General features: G+C 27.0%; 1 protein-coding gene across 3 annotated transcripts in view; it reads left to right on the plus strand.

The window, feature by feature from the left end:
- Nucleotides 1-17,442, plus strand: part of LOC119602819 (probable WRKY transcription factor protein 1) — a 150,832-nt gene that overhangs the window by 90,969 nt on the left and 42,421 nt on the right. Inside the window, exon 4 of one of the 3 annotated variants that reach the window (XM_037954568.1) lies at nucleotides 12,723-13,714. The exons of 1 other annotated variant lie outside the window; for it this stretch is intronic. In XM_037954568.1, the coding sequence (XP_037810496.1) occupies nucleotides 12,723-12,739 (17 nt within the window). In that variant the 3' untranslated portion in view covers nucleotides 12,740-13,714. Of the gene's footprint in view, nucleotides 1-12,722; nucleotides 13,715-17,442 lie in introns of those variants that run through there. One more of the 3 variants, XM_037954569.1, reaches the window with a different exon arrangement.

A 17,442-nucleotide genomic window follows, 5' to 3' on the forward strand; every position in this document is an offset into this window, starting at 1 on the left:
CTTGAGAAATACTATTTACAAATGTAACAGTAAATTATAATTAATTCAAAGCTGTTGTAGGGTAACATAGGGCGGCTAAAGCTCTCTTTACGTTTTTACTTGCTACTAATTGTTAATTGAATTAATAAGTAAAGCATCTTAAGTATTTAATTAAATCCTCACAAAATTTTACTCTTAAGTATTTCATTATCTTTAAATTAAATATAAAATGTTGAGGGAAAAATACAAAATTCCAAATTAAGTTTTACAAAAAGTATTTTCCCTTCAAACAGAAACCTTGAATTTACATATTAGTTAAATGTTTGTGTGTGTCTGTTTGTCAAGGATATATATTTCTAGTATTTTTGTGTCAAAAGGAAATAAATGTGATCTCTGTTCTTAGTTACAAAACAAGCAGACATGTCATGTTGAAAAAAAAGCAAATAGATTAAAACAGCAATTTTCATTTGAAAAGTACTTTTTTTGACAGTTTCTCAGAACTACACTTAATTTTCTGTGTAGTTCATTTTGCTAAAAATTTATCTTACCACAAAATTTGTGAGAAAGTAAAAGAAAATGAAAAATTCAAGCAACAAAATGCTTGCTGCACATAATCACAATTTAATGTGAAATGCATTGCAATGAATTTGAATTTAAAATATCTACTCGTTTGTCATACAAATCAAATCAGTTTTCTAGTTTCTTTTCTACAACCAAATTTTATTTATTTAAATATTGGAATAAAAGATTAAAGATACGTTTAACCTTTTTTCTATTTGATTTCTTTAGCTGGTGTATTTTGGTTACAAATTTGATTTTGTTTCATAGATTAAATAGTTTAAGAAGTTAGAAAAAGAATTTTGTTAGAGTTATTTTAACAATTTCTTTTGAATATTAACTGTTGTTACAAGAAATAGAAGAGGAAATTGTTTTTTTTTTTTTTTTTTGCAATTTATAGCAAAGAGTAGTATGTAGTAAGTATGACTGTGTTTGTGATTTTTTCTTAAATAAATTGAATTTGATTTTCCACAAAGCGATTATAATAAAGAATTTATTTTTCTTCTTAGTTTGAAAGATTATGAGATTTAATAAACTAATTTCAAATTGAAGGTTTTTGAGAATAAGTTCAAATAAACACTTATTGTAATAAAAAATTATATTTTTTAGCTATAATTTTAATGTATATTCTAAATCCGATTATGTATTAAGAATCAGATTTTGTTTTAAAAATAAGACTTTTTATTTTGTACTAAAAATGTATTTTGTTCTAAAAATGTACTAAAATATATAATTTATACTACATACGTATTACGTACATGTGATTTGTACTAAAAATAACAATTTCTACTATAAATCGGATTTTTTTTTTCCTAAATTCAATTTAGTACTAAAACTTCTAGTTTGGGCTAAAAATCAGATTTTCTACTAAAAAAACTGATTTCATACTAAACATGTGACTAAAATTCGCATTTATTACTAAAAATTTGTACTCAGAATCAAATTAGAGTTTGTACTAAAAGCTAAGTTTTTCACGAAAAAATAAAAAAAAAACAATTTTGTACTAAAAATGTATTTTGTTCTAAAAATGTACTAAAATATATATTTTATACAACAGACGTATTACGTATATGTGATTTGTACTAGAAATAACAATTTCTATTATAAATCGGTTTTTTTCATAAATTCAGTTTAGTACTAAAACTTCTAGTTTGGACTAAAAATCAGGTTTTCAACTTAAAAAACTGATTTCATACTAAACAAGTGACAAAAAATCGCATTTATTACTAAAAATTTGTTCAGAGTTTGTACTAAAAGCTAAGTTTTTCACGAAAAAATAAAAAAAAACAATTTTGTACTAAAAATGTATTTTGTTCTAAAAATGTACTAAAACATATATTTTATACAACTGACGTATTACGTATATGTGATTTGTACTAGAAATGACAATTTCTATTATAAATCGGATTTTTTCCTATATTCAGTTTAGTACTAAGAATTCTAGTTTGGACTAAAAATCAGATTTTCTTCTAAAAAAAACTGATTTCATACTAAACATGTGATTAAAAATCGCATTTATTACTAAAAATTAGTACTCAGAATCAAATCAGAGTTTGTACTAAAAGCTAAGTTTTTTACTAAAAATAAAAACAATTTTGTACTAAAAATTATTTTGTACTAAACATTTTGTAACATTTTGAAAGGTGTACCCCAGAAAATAATTTGAATACGAGAATTCAGAACTATCAGTTCTTCACATTGTGAACATTGCCAATCATTTCATACAAACGTTTGAGTAAAGCAAGGTTGTCCCCTATCACCTCAATCGTGCTGGATGACATTATGACGAAAGTATATTCAGAGAGAATAGGAATCATATGGAGCCTCTCACACCAACTCGAGGATTTGGATTGTCCCCTATCACCTCAACTATTCCCCATCATGCTGTATGACATTATGTTCAGAGAAAAGAGGAATCATATCATATTTGTGTACTCTCTTAAAAGGTCTCCAATATGCAGTAAAAATTAGAAGATTTGTTGGACTTGAGATAAATATCAAGAAAACCAGAGTCATAAAAATTAACAACATTAGCACCAATAACTTAATGCTACAACCAGTCGAATACGTAGATAACTTTTGCTATATAGACAGTAGAGTGAAGAAGCCCAAACTTAGAATATTAAAAGTTTGTCTAAAGTCAACTTTGTTGTACGGAAGTGAAAGCAGTCTACAGCTTATTCTGGCCCAACAACACAGACCTCTGGAATCTTGCCAACGAATACTCCATTAAAAAAGTAAATAAAGTTCAGGAACTGATGGTGGATTGTCCATAGCATCAGAAAGAATCCTAATAGTATCACAAGGATGGAAGTAGAATGAAATTCTCATTGCTCAAGAAAACGAGGCCGATCACAGGACACCTTGAAGGTCGCAATATTTCAAACATACACATATCTTAAATACATTTACAGCTTTGATATACTGCTGTAAGTGTTGATAAATCGGATTAAAATTAATTACAATTGAAAACTGTAATCATTTCCTATCGAAAATACTACAAATACATACACTTTCAATTAATTTTCTATTAAAACACCTTTTTGAAAGGAATTCTAGTTAAATTCTTTTCCAGTTAAATAACAATGAAAAAATCTAAAAATACACATATATCCTTCAAATTAAGACACGTGTAGACAAATGGAATATGGTTTAAAAAAAAAAAACTTGAAACACAATACTTAAGATGATTATTTACGTTTGTGATACTAGGAAAAAGAACATTGCAAAATATGTCTAATAAATAGAAAAAAAGGTAAATTTGCTTTGAACTTTTTTACTTTCTGTGAGCTGATAAAAGAAATTACTGATTAAATATTTGCAACAGACTTGGATGGTTTGTCAGGCGTAAAAATTCCAAGAAGTAGAACTTTTTAAAGTTGTAGCAAAAAGGTAAAATTGGAAAAAACATAATAAAGAAATTATGGTTAAAATTGCAAACCAAATAAAATCAAAATATGTTGAAATTACTTGATGAATAATCTTGTTTTAAAAATTGTTACGATTTTTCAGCAAAACTAAAAAAATATCAAAATAATCAATATCTAAATTCTATTAATAAAGCCTTTTACGTAAACATATCGATAAACTTAAATAATCTTGTTTTTTTTTTTAATTCAATCATTATCCTATTTAGAAACGATGTCTTTTAGAGTTTCAACATCCCTAGTGTATTTAAGAAACTACATTTAATTAATAACAACAATACTCACCTACCGAAACTTGTAATAAAATATAAGCCTTTTATATCATTAAACCAATAATGTCTTGTCATTGAAATTAATGAAAGTGTCCCTGTGGACCAAACCGGCTGACCAATCAAAATAATAGAAAACCTAAATGACATAAAACTTACCTATTTACTCACATAGACTAGACTATAGACTAGACTATAGACTAGACTATAGACTAGACTATAGACTAGACTATAGACTAGACTATAGACTAGACTATAGACTACACTATAGACTAGACTATAGACTACACTATAGACTAGACTATAGACTAGACTATAGACTAGACTATAGACTAGACTATAGACTAGACTATAGACTAGACTATAGACTAGACTATAGACTAGACTATAGACTAGACTATAGACTAGACTATAGACTAGACTATAGACTAGACTATAGACTAGACTATAGACTAGACTAGACTAGACTAGACTAGACTATAGACTAGACTATAGACTAGACTATAGACTAGACTATAGACTAGACTATAGACTAGACTATAGACTAGACTATAGACTAGACTATAGACTAGACTATAGACTAGACTATAGACTAGACTATAGACTAGACTATAGACTAGACTATAGACTAGACTATAGACTAGACTATAGACTAGACTATAGACTAGACTATAGACTAGACTATAGACTAGACTATAGACTAGACTATAGACTAGACTATAGACTAGACTATAGACTAGACTATAGACTAGACTATAGACTAGACTATAGACTAGACTATAGACTAGACTATAGACTAGACTATAGACTAGACTATAGACTAGACTATAGACTAGACTATAGACTAGACTATAGACTAGACTATAGACTAGACTATAGACTAGACTATACTAGACTATAGACTAGACTATAGACTAGACTATAGACTAGACTATAGACTAGACTATAGACTAGACTATAGACTAGAATAGACTAGACTATAGACTAGACTATAGACTAGACTATAGACTAGACTATAGACTAGACTATAGACTAGACTATAGACTAGACTATAGACTAGACTATACTATAGACTAGACTATAGACTAGACTATAGACTAGACTATAGACTAGACTATAGACTAGACTATAGACTAGACTATAGACTAGACTATAGACTAGACTATAGACTAGACTATAGACTAGACTATACTAGACTATAGACTAGACTATAGACTAGACTATAGACTAGACTATAGACTAGACTGTAGACTAGACTATAGACTAGACTATAGACTTAGGACTATAGACTAGACTAAGGACTAGACTATAGACTAGACTATAGACTAGACTATAGACTAGACTATAGACTAGGACTATAGACTAGACTATAGACTAGACTATGACGATACTTAGACTAGATAGACTATAGACTAGACTATAGACTAGGACTATAGACTAGACGATAACTAGACTAGACTAGACTATAGACTAGACTATAGACTAAGACTATAGACTAGACTATAGACTAGGACTATAGACTATGACTATAGACTAGACATATAGACTAGACTAGCGACTAGACTATAGACTAGACTATAGACTAGACTATAGACTAGACTATAGACTAGACTAGACTAGACTAGAATCGACTATAGACTAGACTATAGACTAGACTATAGACTAGACTATAGACTAGACTATAGACTAGACTATAGAACTAGACTATAGACTAGACTATAGGACTAGACTATAGACTCGACTATAGACTAGACTATAGACTAGACTAGTAGACTAGACTAGACTAGAACTATAGACTAGACTATAGACTCTAGACTATAGACTAGGACTATAGACTAGACTATGAAGACTATAGACTAGACTATAGACTAGACTATAGACTAGACTATAGACTAGACTATAGACTAGACTATAGACTAGACTATAGACTAGACTATAGACTAGACTATAGACTAGACTATAGACTAGACTATAGACTAGACTATAGACTAGACTATAGACTAGACTATAGACTAGACTATAGACTAGACTATAGACTAGACTATAGACTAGACTATAGACTAGACTATAGACTAGACTATAGACGATATAGACTAGACTATAGACTAGACTATAGACTAGACTATAGACTAGACTATAGACTAGACTATAGACTAGACTATAGACTAGACTATAGACTAGACTATAGACTAGACTATAGACTAGACTATAGACTAGACTATAGACTAGACTATAGACTAGACTATAGACTAGACTATAGACTAGACTATAGACTAGACTATAGACTAGACTATAGACTAGACTATAGACTAGACTATAGACTAGACTATAGACTAGACTATAGACTAGACTATAGACTAGACTATAGACTAGACTATAGACTAGACTATAGACTAGACTATAGACTAGACTATAGACTAGACTATAGACTAGACTATAGACTAGACTATAGACTAGACTATAACTAGACTATAGACTAGACTATAGACTAGACTAAAGACTAGACTATAGACTAGACTATAGACTAGACTATAGACTAGACTATAGACTAGACTATAGACTAGACTATAGACTAGACTATAGACTAGACTATAGACTAGACTATAGACTAGACTATAGACTAGACTATAGACTAGGCTATAGACTAGACTATAGACTAGACTTGACTAGACTAGACTATAGTAGATTAGACTAGACTAGATTAGACTAGACTAGATTAGACTAGACTAGACTAGACTAGACTAGACTAGACTAGAATAGACTAAACTAATAGATTTACTACAAAATATCGGGTTTTTTGATAACAAGTGTCTTAAAAGTCCAACAACTTTTTACATCACCCAATTACCGTCTCAAAAGAAAACAGCTGTTATATTTGTCCACAAGCATTCATATAAAGTGTATGTATTTTTATTATACATATTTTTACACACATATATGAATATACATAGTATGAAATGTATACAAATATGTATGTAACGATATGTCAGTTAACAAATAAACTATTTGTATTATTAACGAGACAGTAGAGAGTTACTTAGGAATATAAATAAAATAACAAAAACAAAACAATAGAATGAAATGAAATCAAATGAGAAATAATATTCAACTATAGGTTATTCAACCATATGGTATAGAGAAAACTGTCTACAAAAGGAAACCTTTAGCTTTTCAGAGGTTATTTTTTCCTACTTTCTATTATAACATGACCCCATCATGACTTGAGTAATAAATAGTTGAAATAGCTTTTTCTTTTTATTTATCGTAATATTCATATGTATGTAGTATGTATCCATGCTTACTATAAATCTTTTTAAAGGTATGTTTGTTGTCATGTTAGTGACGTCTAAAATGGTAAAATGATTTGAGAACTTGAACTAAAAGAAACGAAAAGGGAGGAAAACGAGTTAAAACTTTTATATTGGTGAATTTTTGTTTCTATTAAATATAGCGCTTATCTATAGATCGATGTCTGTTAGAACACCAATGGTATTTTTTTATTTTTGGTACTTTTCAAGTCTACAATGTTTGATATTCTTCACTCAGAATAAAAAACTAAATTTAGAAGAAAATCTGAACAATGTCGGGTACTACCTGTTACATATACATATATAAATATAGGAGTACACATGTGAGTGAATAAGAATGTATGGAAGAGTATGTGAATAGAAACAATAAGTGACTTGAATAAAAAACTAATATAAAGAGTAAGTTTGAATAGTATAAAAATACATATGAGAACTATACATACATATGTATGTATGTATAGGCGACTAAGTATATAGAAATAAACTTAATTTTCTATTTCAAGTTTTTATAACATATTTTAGTTCATACTGTGTTTTCTGAAAAAAAGTATATATTATAGAAATTATTGATTTATTTTCTTTATTTTTTTTATAACCATATACATACATACATACGTATATTATGAATGTGTCATTTCAAACTCACTCATACAGGACGACCAAGAATTTTTTTGCTGTTGTAATTGATTTTTGAAGGAAGAATAATAACAGAAACGATTAACACATCATAACCATACATAATGTATATCACATACATACAAACGTACATATTTAAAATATGTATACATATGAGAGTATATTAAACATTATTAAAAATGTATCTAATGTATTGTATTCACTAAAACCCACACATTATTGACATTATGTGTGTATGTATATTACACACATTTGTACCAATATTTGTATCCACAAATATAATGATTAACATGTCGTTTTCATTCATTATATAACTACTATATAGTAAAGTACATATTGCTTTTATCCGTGCGTTCATTCATTTACTCACTGGATTTTTTATTTTTGCTTTCTGCAGCTGATTTGAAGTGGCCATAAAAATTTGATTTGGGACTGAATAAAGCCACAAACGCATATACATACATACACATTCAGACTGATTCACACTTATAAAAGGCCCCATAATAATACTTAAAGTTTATGATTTTTATTGGAGCGTGTTGTATATAGTAGGTACTCGTTTGTATAAAGTACAGTGATGTAGTTTTGGCTAAAACACATGTTTTCGTTTACTATTCAGATGTATATTTAGTAATTAACTTCATACGCCTAAATATATCAAATCTATTCATATATAAGAGTTGAAATAGCCTGTTAATAAACTCCAGATGCATCATCACAAATACTAAAAATTTTGTTTAACAACCGATCAATGAATAACTAACTAACTAACTAACTAACTAACTAACTAACTAACTAACTACTAACTAACTAACTAACTAACTAACTAACTAACTAACTAACTAACTAACTAACTAACTAACTAACTAACTAACTAACTAACTAACTACTAACTAACTAACTAACTAACTAACTAACTAACTAACTAACTAACTAACTAACTAACTAACTAACTAACTAACTAACTAACTAACTAACTAACTAACTAACTAACTAACTAACTAACTAACTAACTAACTACTAACTAACTAACTACTAACTAACTAACTAACTAACTAACTAACTAACTAACTAACTAACTACTAACTAACTAACTAACTAACTAACTAACTAACTAACTAACTAACTAACTAACTAACTAACTAACTAACTAACTACTAACTAACTAACTAACTACTAACTAACTAACTAACTAACTAACTAACTAACTAACTAACTAACTAACTAACTACTAACTAACTAACTAACTAACTAACTAACTAACTAACTAACTAACTAACTAACTAACTAACTAACTAACTAACTAACTAACTAACTAACTAACTAACTAACTAACTAACTAACTAACTAACTAACTAACTAACTAACTAACTAACTAACTAACTAACTAACTAACTAACTAACTAACTAACTAACTAACTAACTAACTAACTAACTAACTAACTAAACTAACTAACTAACTACTAACTAACTAACTAACTAACTAACTAACTAACTACTAACTAACTAACTAACTAACTAACTACTAACTAACTACTAACTATAACTAACTAACTAACTAACTAACTAACCTAACTAACTAACTAACTAACTAACTACTAACTAACTACTAACTAACTAACTAACTACTAACTAACTACTAACTAACTAACTAACTAACTAACTAACTAAACGAACTAACTAACTAACTAACTAACCCGTTAATTTTAATTTCGTAAAACATCTACTTGTACTATTTAATTGTTCAATCTTTTTTTTGTTTGTTTTTGTTTTTGATAACATATACATACATATTTCCATTTTTGCTTTCGTCCCACTGTATTAAGTACTAACGTAATAAAAAGTACTTATGGATTGTTATTAAACTTGTATATTATTTTATATTTTAGAGGTTATTAAGTAGTTGTTGTAGTGGTATTGATGTGATAGTGATGGTGGGTTAAGTGTTCCCACACATGCTGGTGTTGTTATTATTGTCCTTTAGCGTAATAATAATAACAGTAATTGATTAAGGTTAAGTATTTAATTTGGTGCATACTAAGTGTAGAAATGAAAATATTGTATAAAAATATCCCAATGCAGCTTGAAAATTTTGAAAAGGATTTTATTTAAATTTTAACAAAAGGGCAACAAAATATAAATAAATACTAAAAGAGTCATCTAAAGGTATATATCTGCTATAGATCCTTACTTCTCAAGTATGAAATATTTTAAGAGTTTATATGAAATGTTGCGAAATTTTTAAATTATTTTTTAAATTTGTATACGAAATTTCGCCTTAAATTAAAATTTATATTCACATCTATGCTGTGGTAGTAAGTTTATTTATATTTGCAGCAAATATCCTCTTATGAAAATTTTTCAAGTGATGTTAACAACTCTTAAAAGAAACAAATATGGTTCAATTTGTAACTACTTATTTCATATGACCCAATCTTATAATTTATGAATATTTATGTACATGACCCATTTTTCTTTTGTTCTAAGTACTGCAAACAGCAATGAACTTAAAAAAGCATCTAAAATGCTACATATTTTTCATAAAAAAAGCAAAAAATACACATATACAGCTAGGGGGTTAAAATAAAGGGCACCTTAAGGTTATAATAGCTAAAGGACACTTTTATTTTTAAAATATTTATCTCTAAATGTCAGCTTTAGTCGAAGTAAAAAAAAATCGTATTTAAACTTTAAAAAATTTAAAGATGAAAAACACACATTTGTCTGTTGGAAAAAAGTACAATTTTGATACAATCGATGCATGACACTTTTCAATACAAACGAAACCCATCAATTTTATTTGACACATTTTGTTAACACATCCATATAAACCAAACCGAATCGAATCCAATACACATACGGCGTTGACAATTGTAAACCAAAGTCAATGAAATGGAAATGTGTGCGAGAGGAAAGTATGTATGTGGTAGACAAAAACATTAAAAAAGTTTTAATTGAATGCGCCAGAATATAAACAACCTATTTTTTGTTAGTCTCCTGGGAGAGTAAAGTCATTTTATTATTCCCTTTGTAACATATGAAAATAATCAAGTGAAGGTCTTATTTTTGCGTATATATTCATTATAAACATTTATAGACTTTATCTGAAACCTAGAAATTCCTATTTGCAATTATCTATAAATCTTTTTGGATTATTCCATTTAAGGAATTAAATCTGCTAGATTTTGACAATATATACATTTGTTTATGATCTGACAAGACTTGTTTTAAGATTTCTAAAGATTTAGTTTGTATATAAAAGTTAATAAGAAAAATAATTGAATTTTCTGTGTTTGCAGTTATTATTATTATTAATAAAATTAACTTCGCAGATCTTTAAAAATATATTGAATAGATAAAAGTCCAGACTATAAAATAAACTATTTTAGGCTATAGTCCACACTATTAGCATTATATAGAAGAGTACTATATTACTTCCCATATGGTAAAATAAAAAACAGACTAGACTATACTTCAGACTACATGCTATATACTAAATCACAGCTCCGACCATAGCCTATACTAAAATGCAGACTACTGATTGTACTGGAGTCCAGACTTTAGACTAGACTTTAGTCAAGACTATAGATTATAATAGAGTCCAGATTATATACCATACTATAGTCCAGTCTGTAGACTAGACTATAGACTAGACCATAGACTAGACTATAGACTATAGACTAGACTATAGACTAGACTATAGACTAGACTATAGACTAGACTATAGACTAGACTATAGACTAGACTATAGACTAGACTATAGACTAGACTATAGACTAGACTATAGACTAGACTATAGACTAGACTATAGACTAGACTATAGACTAAACTATAGACTAGACTATAGACTAGACTATAGACTAGACTAGACTATAGACTAGACTATAGACTAGACTATAGACTAGACTATAGACTAGACTATAGACTAGACTATAGACTAGACTATAGACTAGACTATAGACTAGACTATAGACTAGACTATAGACTAGACTATAGACTAGACTATAGACTAGACTATAGACTAGACTATAGACTAGACTATAGACTAGACTATAGACTAGACTATAGACTAGACTATAGACTAGACTATAGACTAGACTATAGACTAGACTATAGACTAGACTATAGACTAGACTATAGACTAGACTATAGACTAGACTATAGACTAGACTATAGACTAGACTATAGACTAGACTATAGACTAGACTATAGACTAGACTATAGACTAGACTATAGACTAGACTATAGACTAGACTATAGACTAGACTATAGACTAGACTATAGACTAGACTATAGACTAGACTATAGACTAGACTATAGACTAGACTATAGACTAGACTATAGACTAGACTATAGACTAGACTATAGACTAGACTATAGACTAGACTATAGACTAGACTATAGACTAGACTATAGACTAGACTATAAACTAGACTATAGACTAGACTATAGACTAGACTATAGACTAGACTATAGACTAGACTATAGACTAGACTATAGACTAGACTATAGACTAGACTATAGACTAGACTATAGACTAGACTATAGACTAGACTATAGACTAGACTATAGACTAGACTATAGACTAGACTATAGACTAGACTATAGACTAGACTATAGACTAGACTATAGACTGGACTATAGACTAGACTATAGACTAGACTATAGACTAGACTATAGACTAGACTAATATTTAGAAGTTTAAAATTATAATCACGTTCTATCTCTTCAGGCTCAAGTATATTTAAATGGAATATATATGTATGTATATAACTTTTCTTACCATTAGAACAGTATACAGTGGAAGTCCTTACCTGAAATAGAAAACAAAATACATAGAGATTAATATAAAGTTAAGCATTTTCGATTTTAGCTAAACATACTAAATTTATAATTGCACCAAGTCTTTTTTAAACTACATTGTTAGCTGTCTTAATTTATGTTTATTACGTGAATATTATTTTCTTAATTAAAATTATTTATCATTATTTCCACAAACTTTTATAATTCCCATTAAAAATAAATTTTCTCTTGTTTTCTTGCAGGTAAGTTTTATAGTTAATCTTGATAAATTGGTAAATTATTTTGCAGATAAGTATACAAATTATATAAAATTTTTCAATTACTAACAAAATAATTAACAACTAATTACTAATCCTCAATTAAAGTCCTTATACCGAAAGTAGAGGCACTTATACACATACATAAAATAAAACTTTTTACCATTACTCTTAAAATTTCAATATTTATGTAAACTATAGCTCAATACAAATGTATACCAAGTAGTATTTTACATCCATTGGTTTTTATATCTGTGTCATTGTCTTTTACCAAATAACCACAATAATACAAAGAATGAGAGGAAGGAACCTTAAAACAAATGTTAACCAATAATGAAATATAGGACAAATAAACATCAGCCATCAAGCATCCTCCCCCCAAAACCCTCTTAATAAAGAAAACAAAAAACATAACTAACGCCATCACAATGAACATGATGACAAAAAGTGATAAATTGTGAGTGAAGCATGAACCAAAAAAATAGCAAGATAAAAAAAAATTTAAATGAACAGAAAAGGAAAATAAAACAATGACTGAAAACATCAAGCAAAACTATAATATTGGCAAATTTATTGATGATTGTTGTCTGTGTAACCATTTTTGTGTCTGTTTTAAATTACCAAACCGGAGAGAGGATGATAGTAAAATGAAGAACTTTTTTTGTCAATACAACGAAAAATACAAACGAAAATTGTTAGCAGAATAATGAAAATTAAATTTCTGTTTATTTTGCTGTTATTAAAGAGGAAAATATGTTTTTAATATCATTTGTATGTTCAGAGTCATAATGGTTTCGGTTTACTTGTTTATCATGTGTGTATACTAAAATTTTTAAGATTATTGTGTATGTGCAATATGAGAATAATTTTCAAGGTGAATTTAAAAAAGGTATTTAGAACAGTGACACTATCTATTTAAGATTAAACAGAAGAAAGTAACAGCTAACGTTGAAAGCGCTATAGAAAATTTTCGATAAATTCCCTTTTTAAAGAATTTAAAAAAAAAATTATATACAATTTTTGATAAATTTTCTTTTTATAGAAAATTTTCGTTAAATTTTCTTTTTATAGAAAATTTTCGTTAAATTTTAATTTTATAGAAAATTTTCGATACATTTTCTTTTTATAGAAGATTTTCGATAAATTTACTTTTTATAGAAAATTTTCGATAGTTTTTCTTTTTATAGATAATTTTCGTTAAATTTGCTTTTTATAGAAATTTTTCGTTAAATATTCGTTTTATAGAAAATTTTCGTTAAATTTTCTTTTTATAGATAATGTTCGTTAAATTTTCTTTTTATAGAAAATTTTTGTTAAATTTTCTTCTTATAGAAAATTTTCGTTAAATTTTCTTTTTATAGAAAATGTTCGTTATTTCTTTTTATGGAAAATTTTCTGTTTCTAGATTTTCGTAAAACTTTTCTTTTTATAGAAAATCTTCGTAAAAATTTTCCTTTTATAGAAAATTTTCGGTAAAATGTCATTTTATAGAAAAGTTTCGTTAAATTTTCTTTTCATGGAAAATGTTCGTTAAATTTTCTTTTTATAAAAGTTTTCGTTAAATTTTATTTTTATAGAAAATTTTCTTGAAATTTTTGATAAATTTCCTTTTAATAGGAAATTTTCGATAAATTTTCTCTTAATAGGAAATGTTCAATAAATTTGCTTTTAACATTAAATTTTCGATAAATTTCCTTTTAATAGGAAATTTTCGAAAAATTTTCTTTTTATAGGAAATTTTCGAAAAATTATCTTTTTATAGAAAATATTCGATAAATTTTCTCTTTATAGAAAATTTTCGATAAATTTTCTCTTTGTAGAAAATATTCTATAAATTTTCTTTTCATAGGAAATTTTCAATAAATTTTATTTTTGTAGGAAGTTTTCAATAAATTTTCTTTTCATAGGAAATTTTCAATAAATTTCCCTCTTATAGAAAATGTTCGGTACTTTTCTTTTTATAGGTAATTTTCGATAAATTTTCTTGTTATAGGAAATTTTCGATAAATTTTCTTTTTATAGAAAATTTTCGATAAATTTTCTTTTTATAGAAAATTTTCGATAAATTTTCCTTTTATAGAAAATATTTGATAAATTTTCTTTTTGATAAGAAATTTTCTTTCGACAGAAAAATGTCGAAAAAAGAAAATTTTGATATTTCAAAATTTTTTTGGACCCACAGTACCACCCACCAACAGTAAAGAAAATAATGATATAAAAAAACTTTAATATAAAAAAACAAAATTTTATTTGACAGTACTTCTCTAGAGAATGCATGGCTTATCATTTAAAATACATAGATAAACTGACAGACATACAGATAAACAGACAAAGATACAGCATTTCTCCATTTTAATGACAATGATGGTTTTACAGTTTTACGTGTGTACAAATGGGATAGTATGTTTCTATACCCTGCAGTTTCGAGGAAGATTGCCTCTGTTTACGAAACGATACTGATATTTGTCACTTTTCATACCAATTTTAATTACATGATTTCGTTAAGTAAGCAACGATATCCTTTCTAGAAAACATAGCGACGACCGACTACTCTCTAGATTCCTTGTAGAGTGGAGATAAATATGGTACATTAACCATTTTTAAAACTGTAAGGCATGTGTATATTGATACAATGATTATATATTAGGGAGGCCACAAAGAAATTATAATTTTTTCTTATAATATACGCAAATTTGTTGTTTAGACAGACAGATTCCTTCTCACATCTATCACTTATAAATCCTGTTGGTTTTCAGAAAAATATTTTTGCATTATGAATCTCTATAAATATTATGAGGGTCTTTGTATCTAACATCTTTCTAACTATTGTTTTTTTTCTAGGGTTATCCCACATATCTGTAAAGACTTTTGGGTGATTGTGTATACATATAAATATTTTCTCTATAATTAATACAAATTTACTCTTATTACTGAAGTGTTGTTATTGTCATTATTGTTGTAATCATTATCATATCCAAAATAATGACAATCTGTTTTATATTAATAGATTCATGAATATTTACCATATTGTGGTGTTAGTGTGATGGTGATGATGATGGCCTGTCTCTTTTGTTATTGTTTATCATCTATTAAGTGTGATTTTGACATACGGTTTGATTTTGTTTAGATTGAGTTGTTTGTAAATATAAACAAAATTTTCTATACAACTTAATTATTATGCATGTTATTATATGTTTTTAGATAATAAGGAAAAATAATTAAATTGTGTTCAATAACTAAGCTATTGTTCGGAATAAATAAGCAGTTTGGTGAAAATAATTTAAATTAAATTTTTAAAACAAATAGATTTGGATAAAAAAAAAATTGAAAAAATATAATTTTTTAAGTTATAAAAACTGTTTTGAAAAATTATTACAAGTATGGACGGAAGGACAGACGGATGGACGGACATCGTTAAATAAAGTTAAATGTAGATTATGCACCAATGCGTATACTTTATGTTGGATGTTGAACGCTATATTTGTGGATATCAACCTCAGCTGTGAATTTTAACCGTCAGTTTTTGATATTCCCCCTCCAAATGAAGCTTTAATAAACTTTCATTTAAAAAAACGCGCTGTTTTATTAAAACTCATGGCTAACAAAGCTCAACTGTTATTTAAACACTTAAAAATTTTCATTAAAAAAAAAACAAAAAAAACTAAAACTTTTTAACAAGTTTTTGCAACACTTCAACAAACTAAAACAAAACAATGTGTTGCAAATTTAACTGGAAAATAATACTTGTTAAAGAAAAAAACTACACAAAGAAACAAAAATATAAAAAACCATACAAATATAAAAAGAAACATTCTTCAACATTTTGAAATTATCAAACTTTTTAAAGAATTTCTGTATTAAAGTATTTTTGCATAAAACTTGTGCGTAAATTTCCATAAACAATTTTTTTTAATAAAAAGTTGTTATTAAATAATCCATAAAGAATTGATTAAGAATATGGCAACAATTTAATGGATTATAACTTATAATTAATTTCTTACAGCAAGATCTGCTGTGTTTCTTCTAATTTAATTTTAATATTTTCCTTTTAATTTCTAATTATGATTATAATGTAAAAGATAATTCTAATAAGAATTAATCGTTTATTAAATAAATTTACTAAGTCCTCGACAAACAAACTAGACAAAAACATTTTTATTTTTTCATATACACAATACATACATACATACATGTGTAACAATGTGAGTATGGTGTTATAAGTACTATACATACTTATGGTCTTAGTTATGTAAATACTTTTGTATACAAATTATTTTAGCATTAATTAATATGCCTTGTAATCTGTGGTTTTAGTGATGATATAAATATTTATACAGATTACAGAAATATTTATAGTAGTTCAGACAGTCACCATTCAATTGCTAAAGGGAGTTAAGGGGTTTGTTTTTTTGCGCGCTTCTAATACTAAAACCATCAATAAATATTTAATACCAGAGCTATGATTTTCATACAATATGCATTCAATAACTAATAAGCAATTTCAATAAAAATATCACAGTCTTTATCTTTATTTAATCTGCATGTATGCTAAATATTATCAACAAGTTTTCGAAATGTTAGAATTTTTTACCAAATCTTCAAAATCCCATCCCTGTATATCATTTTTATATATGCATAAGCAAACTATTTGTACAATAAATATTTGGAAGGGTGAATAGAATGTTGTGTCATAAATAAATGATAA

Source organism: Lucilia sericata, unplaced genomic scaffold (genome assembly GCF_015586225.1).
Source record: "Lucilia sericata isolate MDLA Ls3-8-SP2 unplaced genomic scaffold, ASM1558622v1 Contig000255F_arrow, whole genome shotgun sequence".
Classification (NCBI taxonomy): Eukaryota; Metazoa; Arthropoda; class Insecta; order Diptera; family Calliphoridae; genus Lucilia; species Lucilia sericata.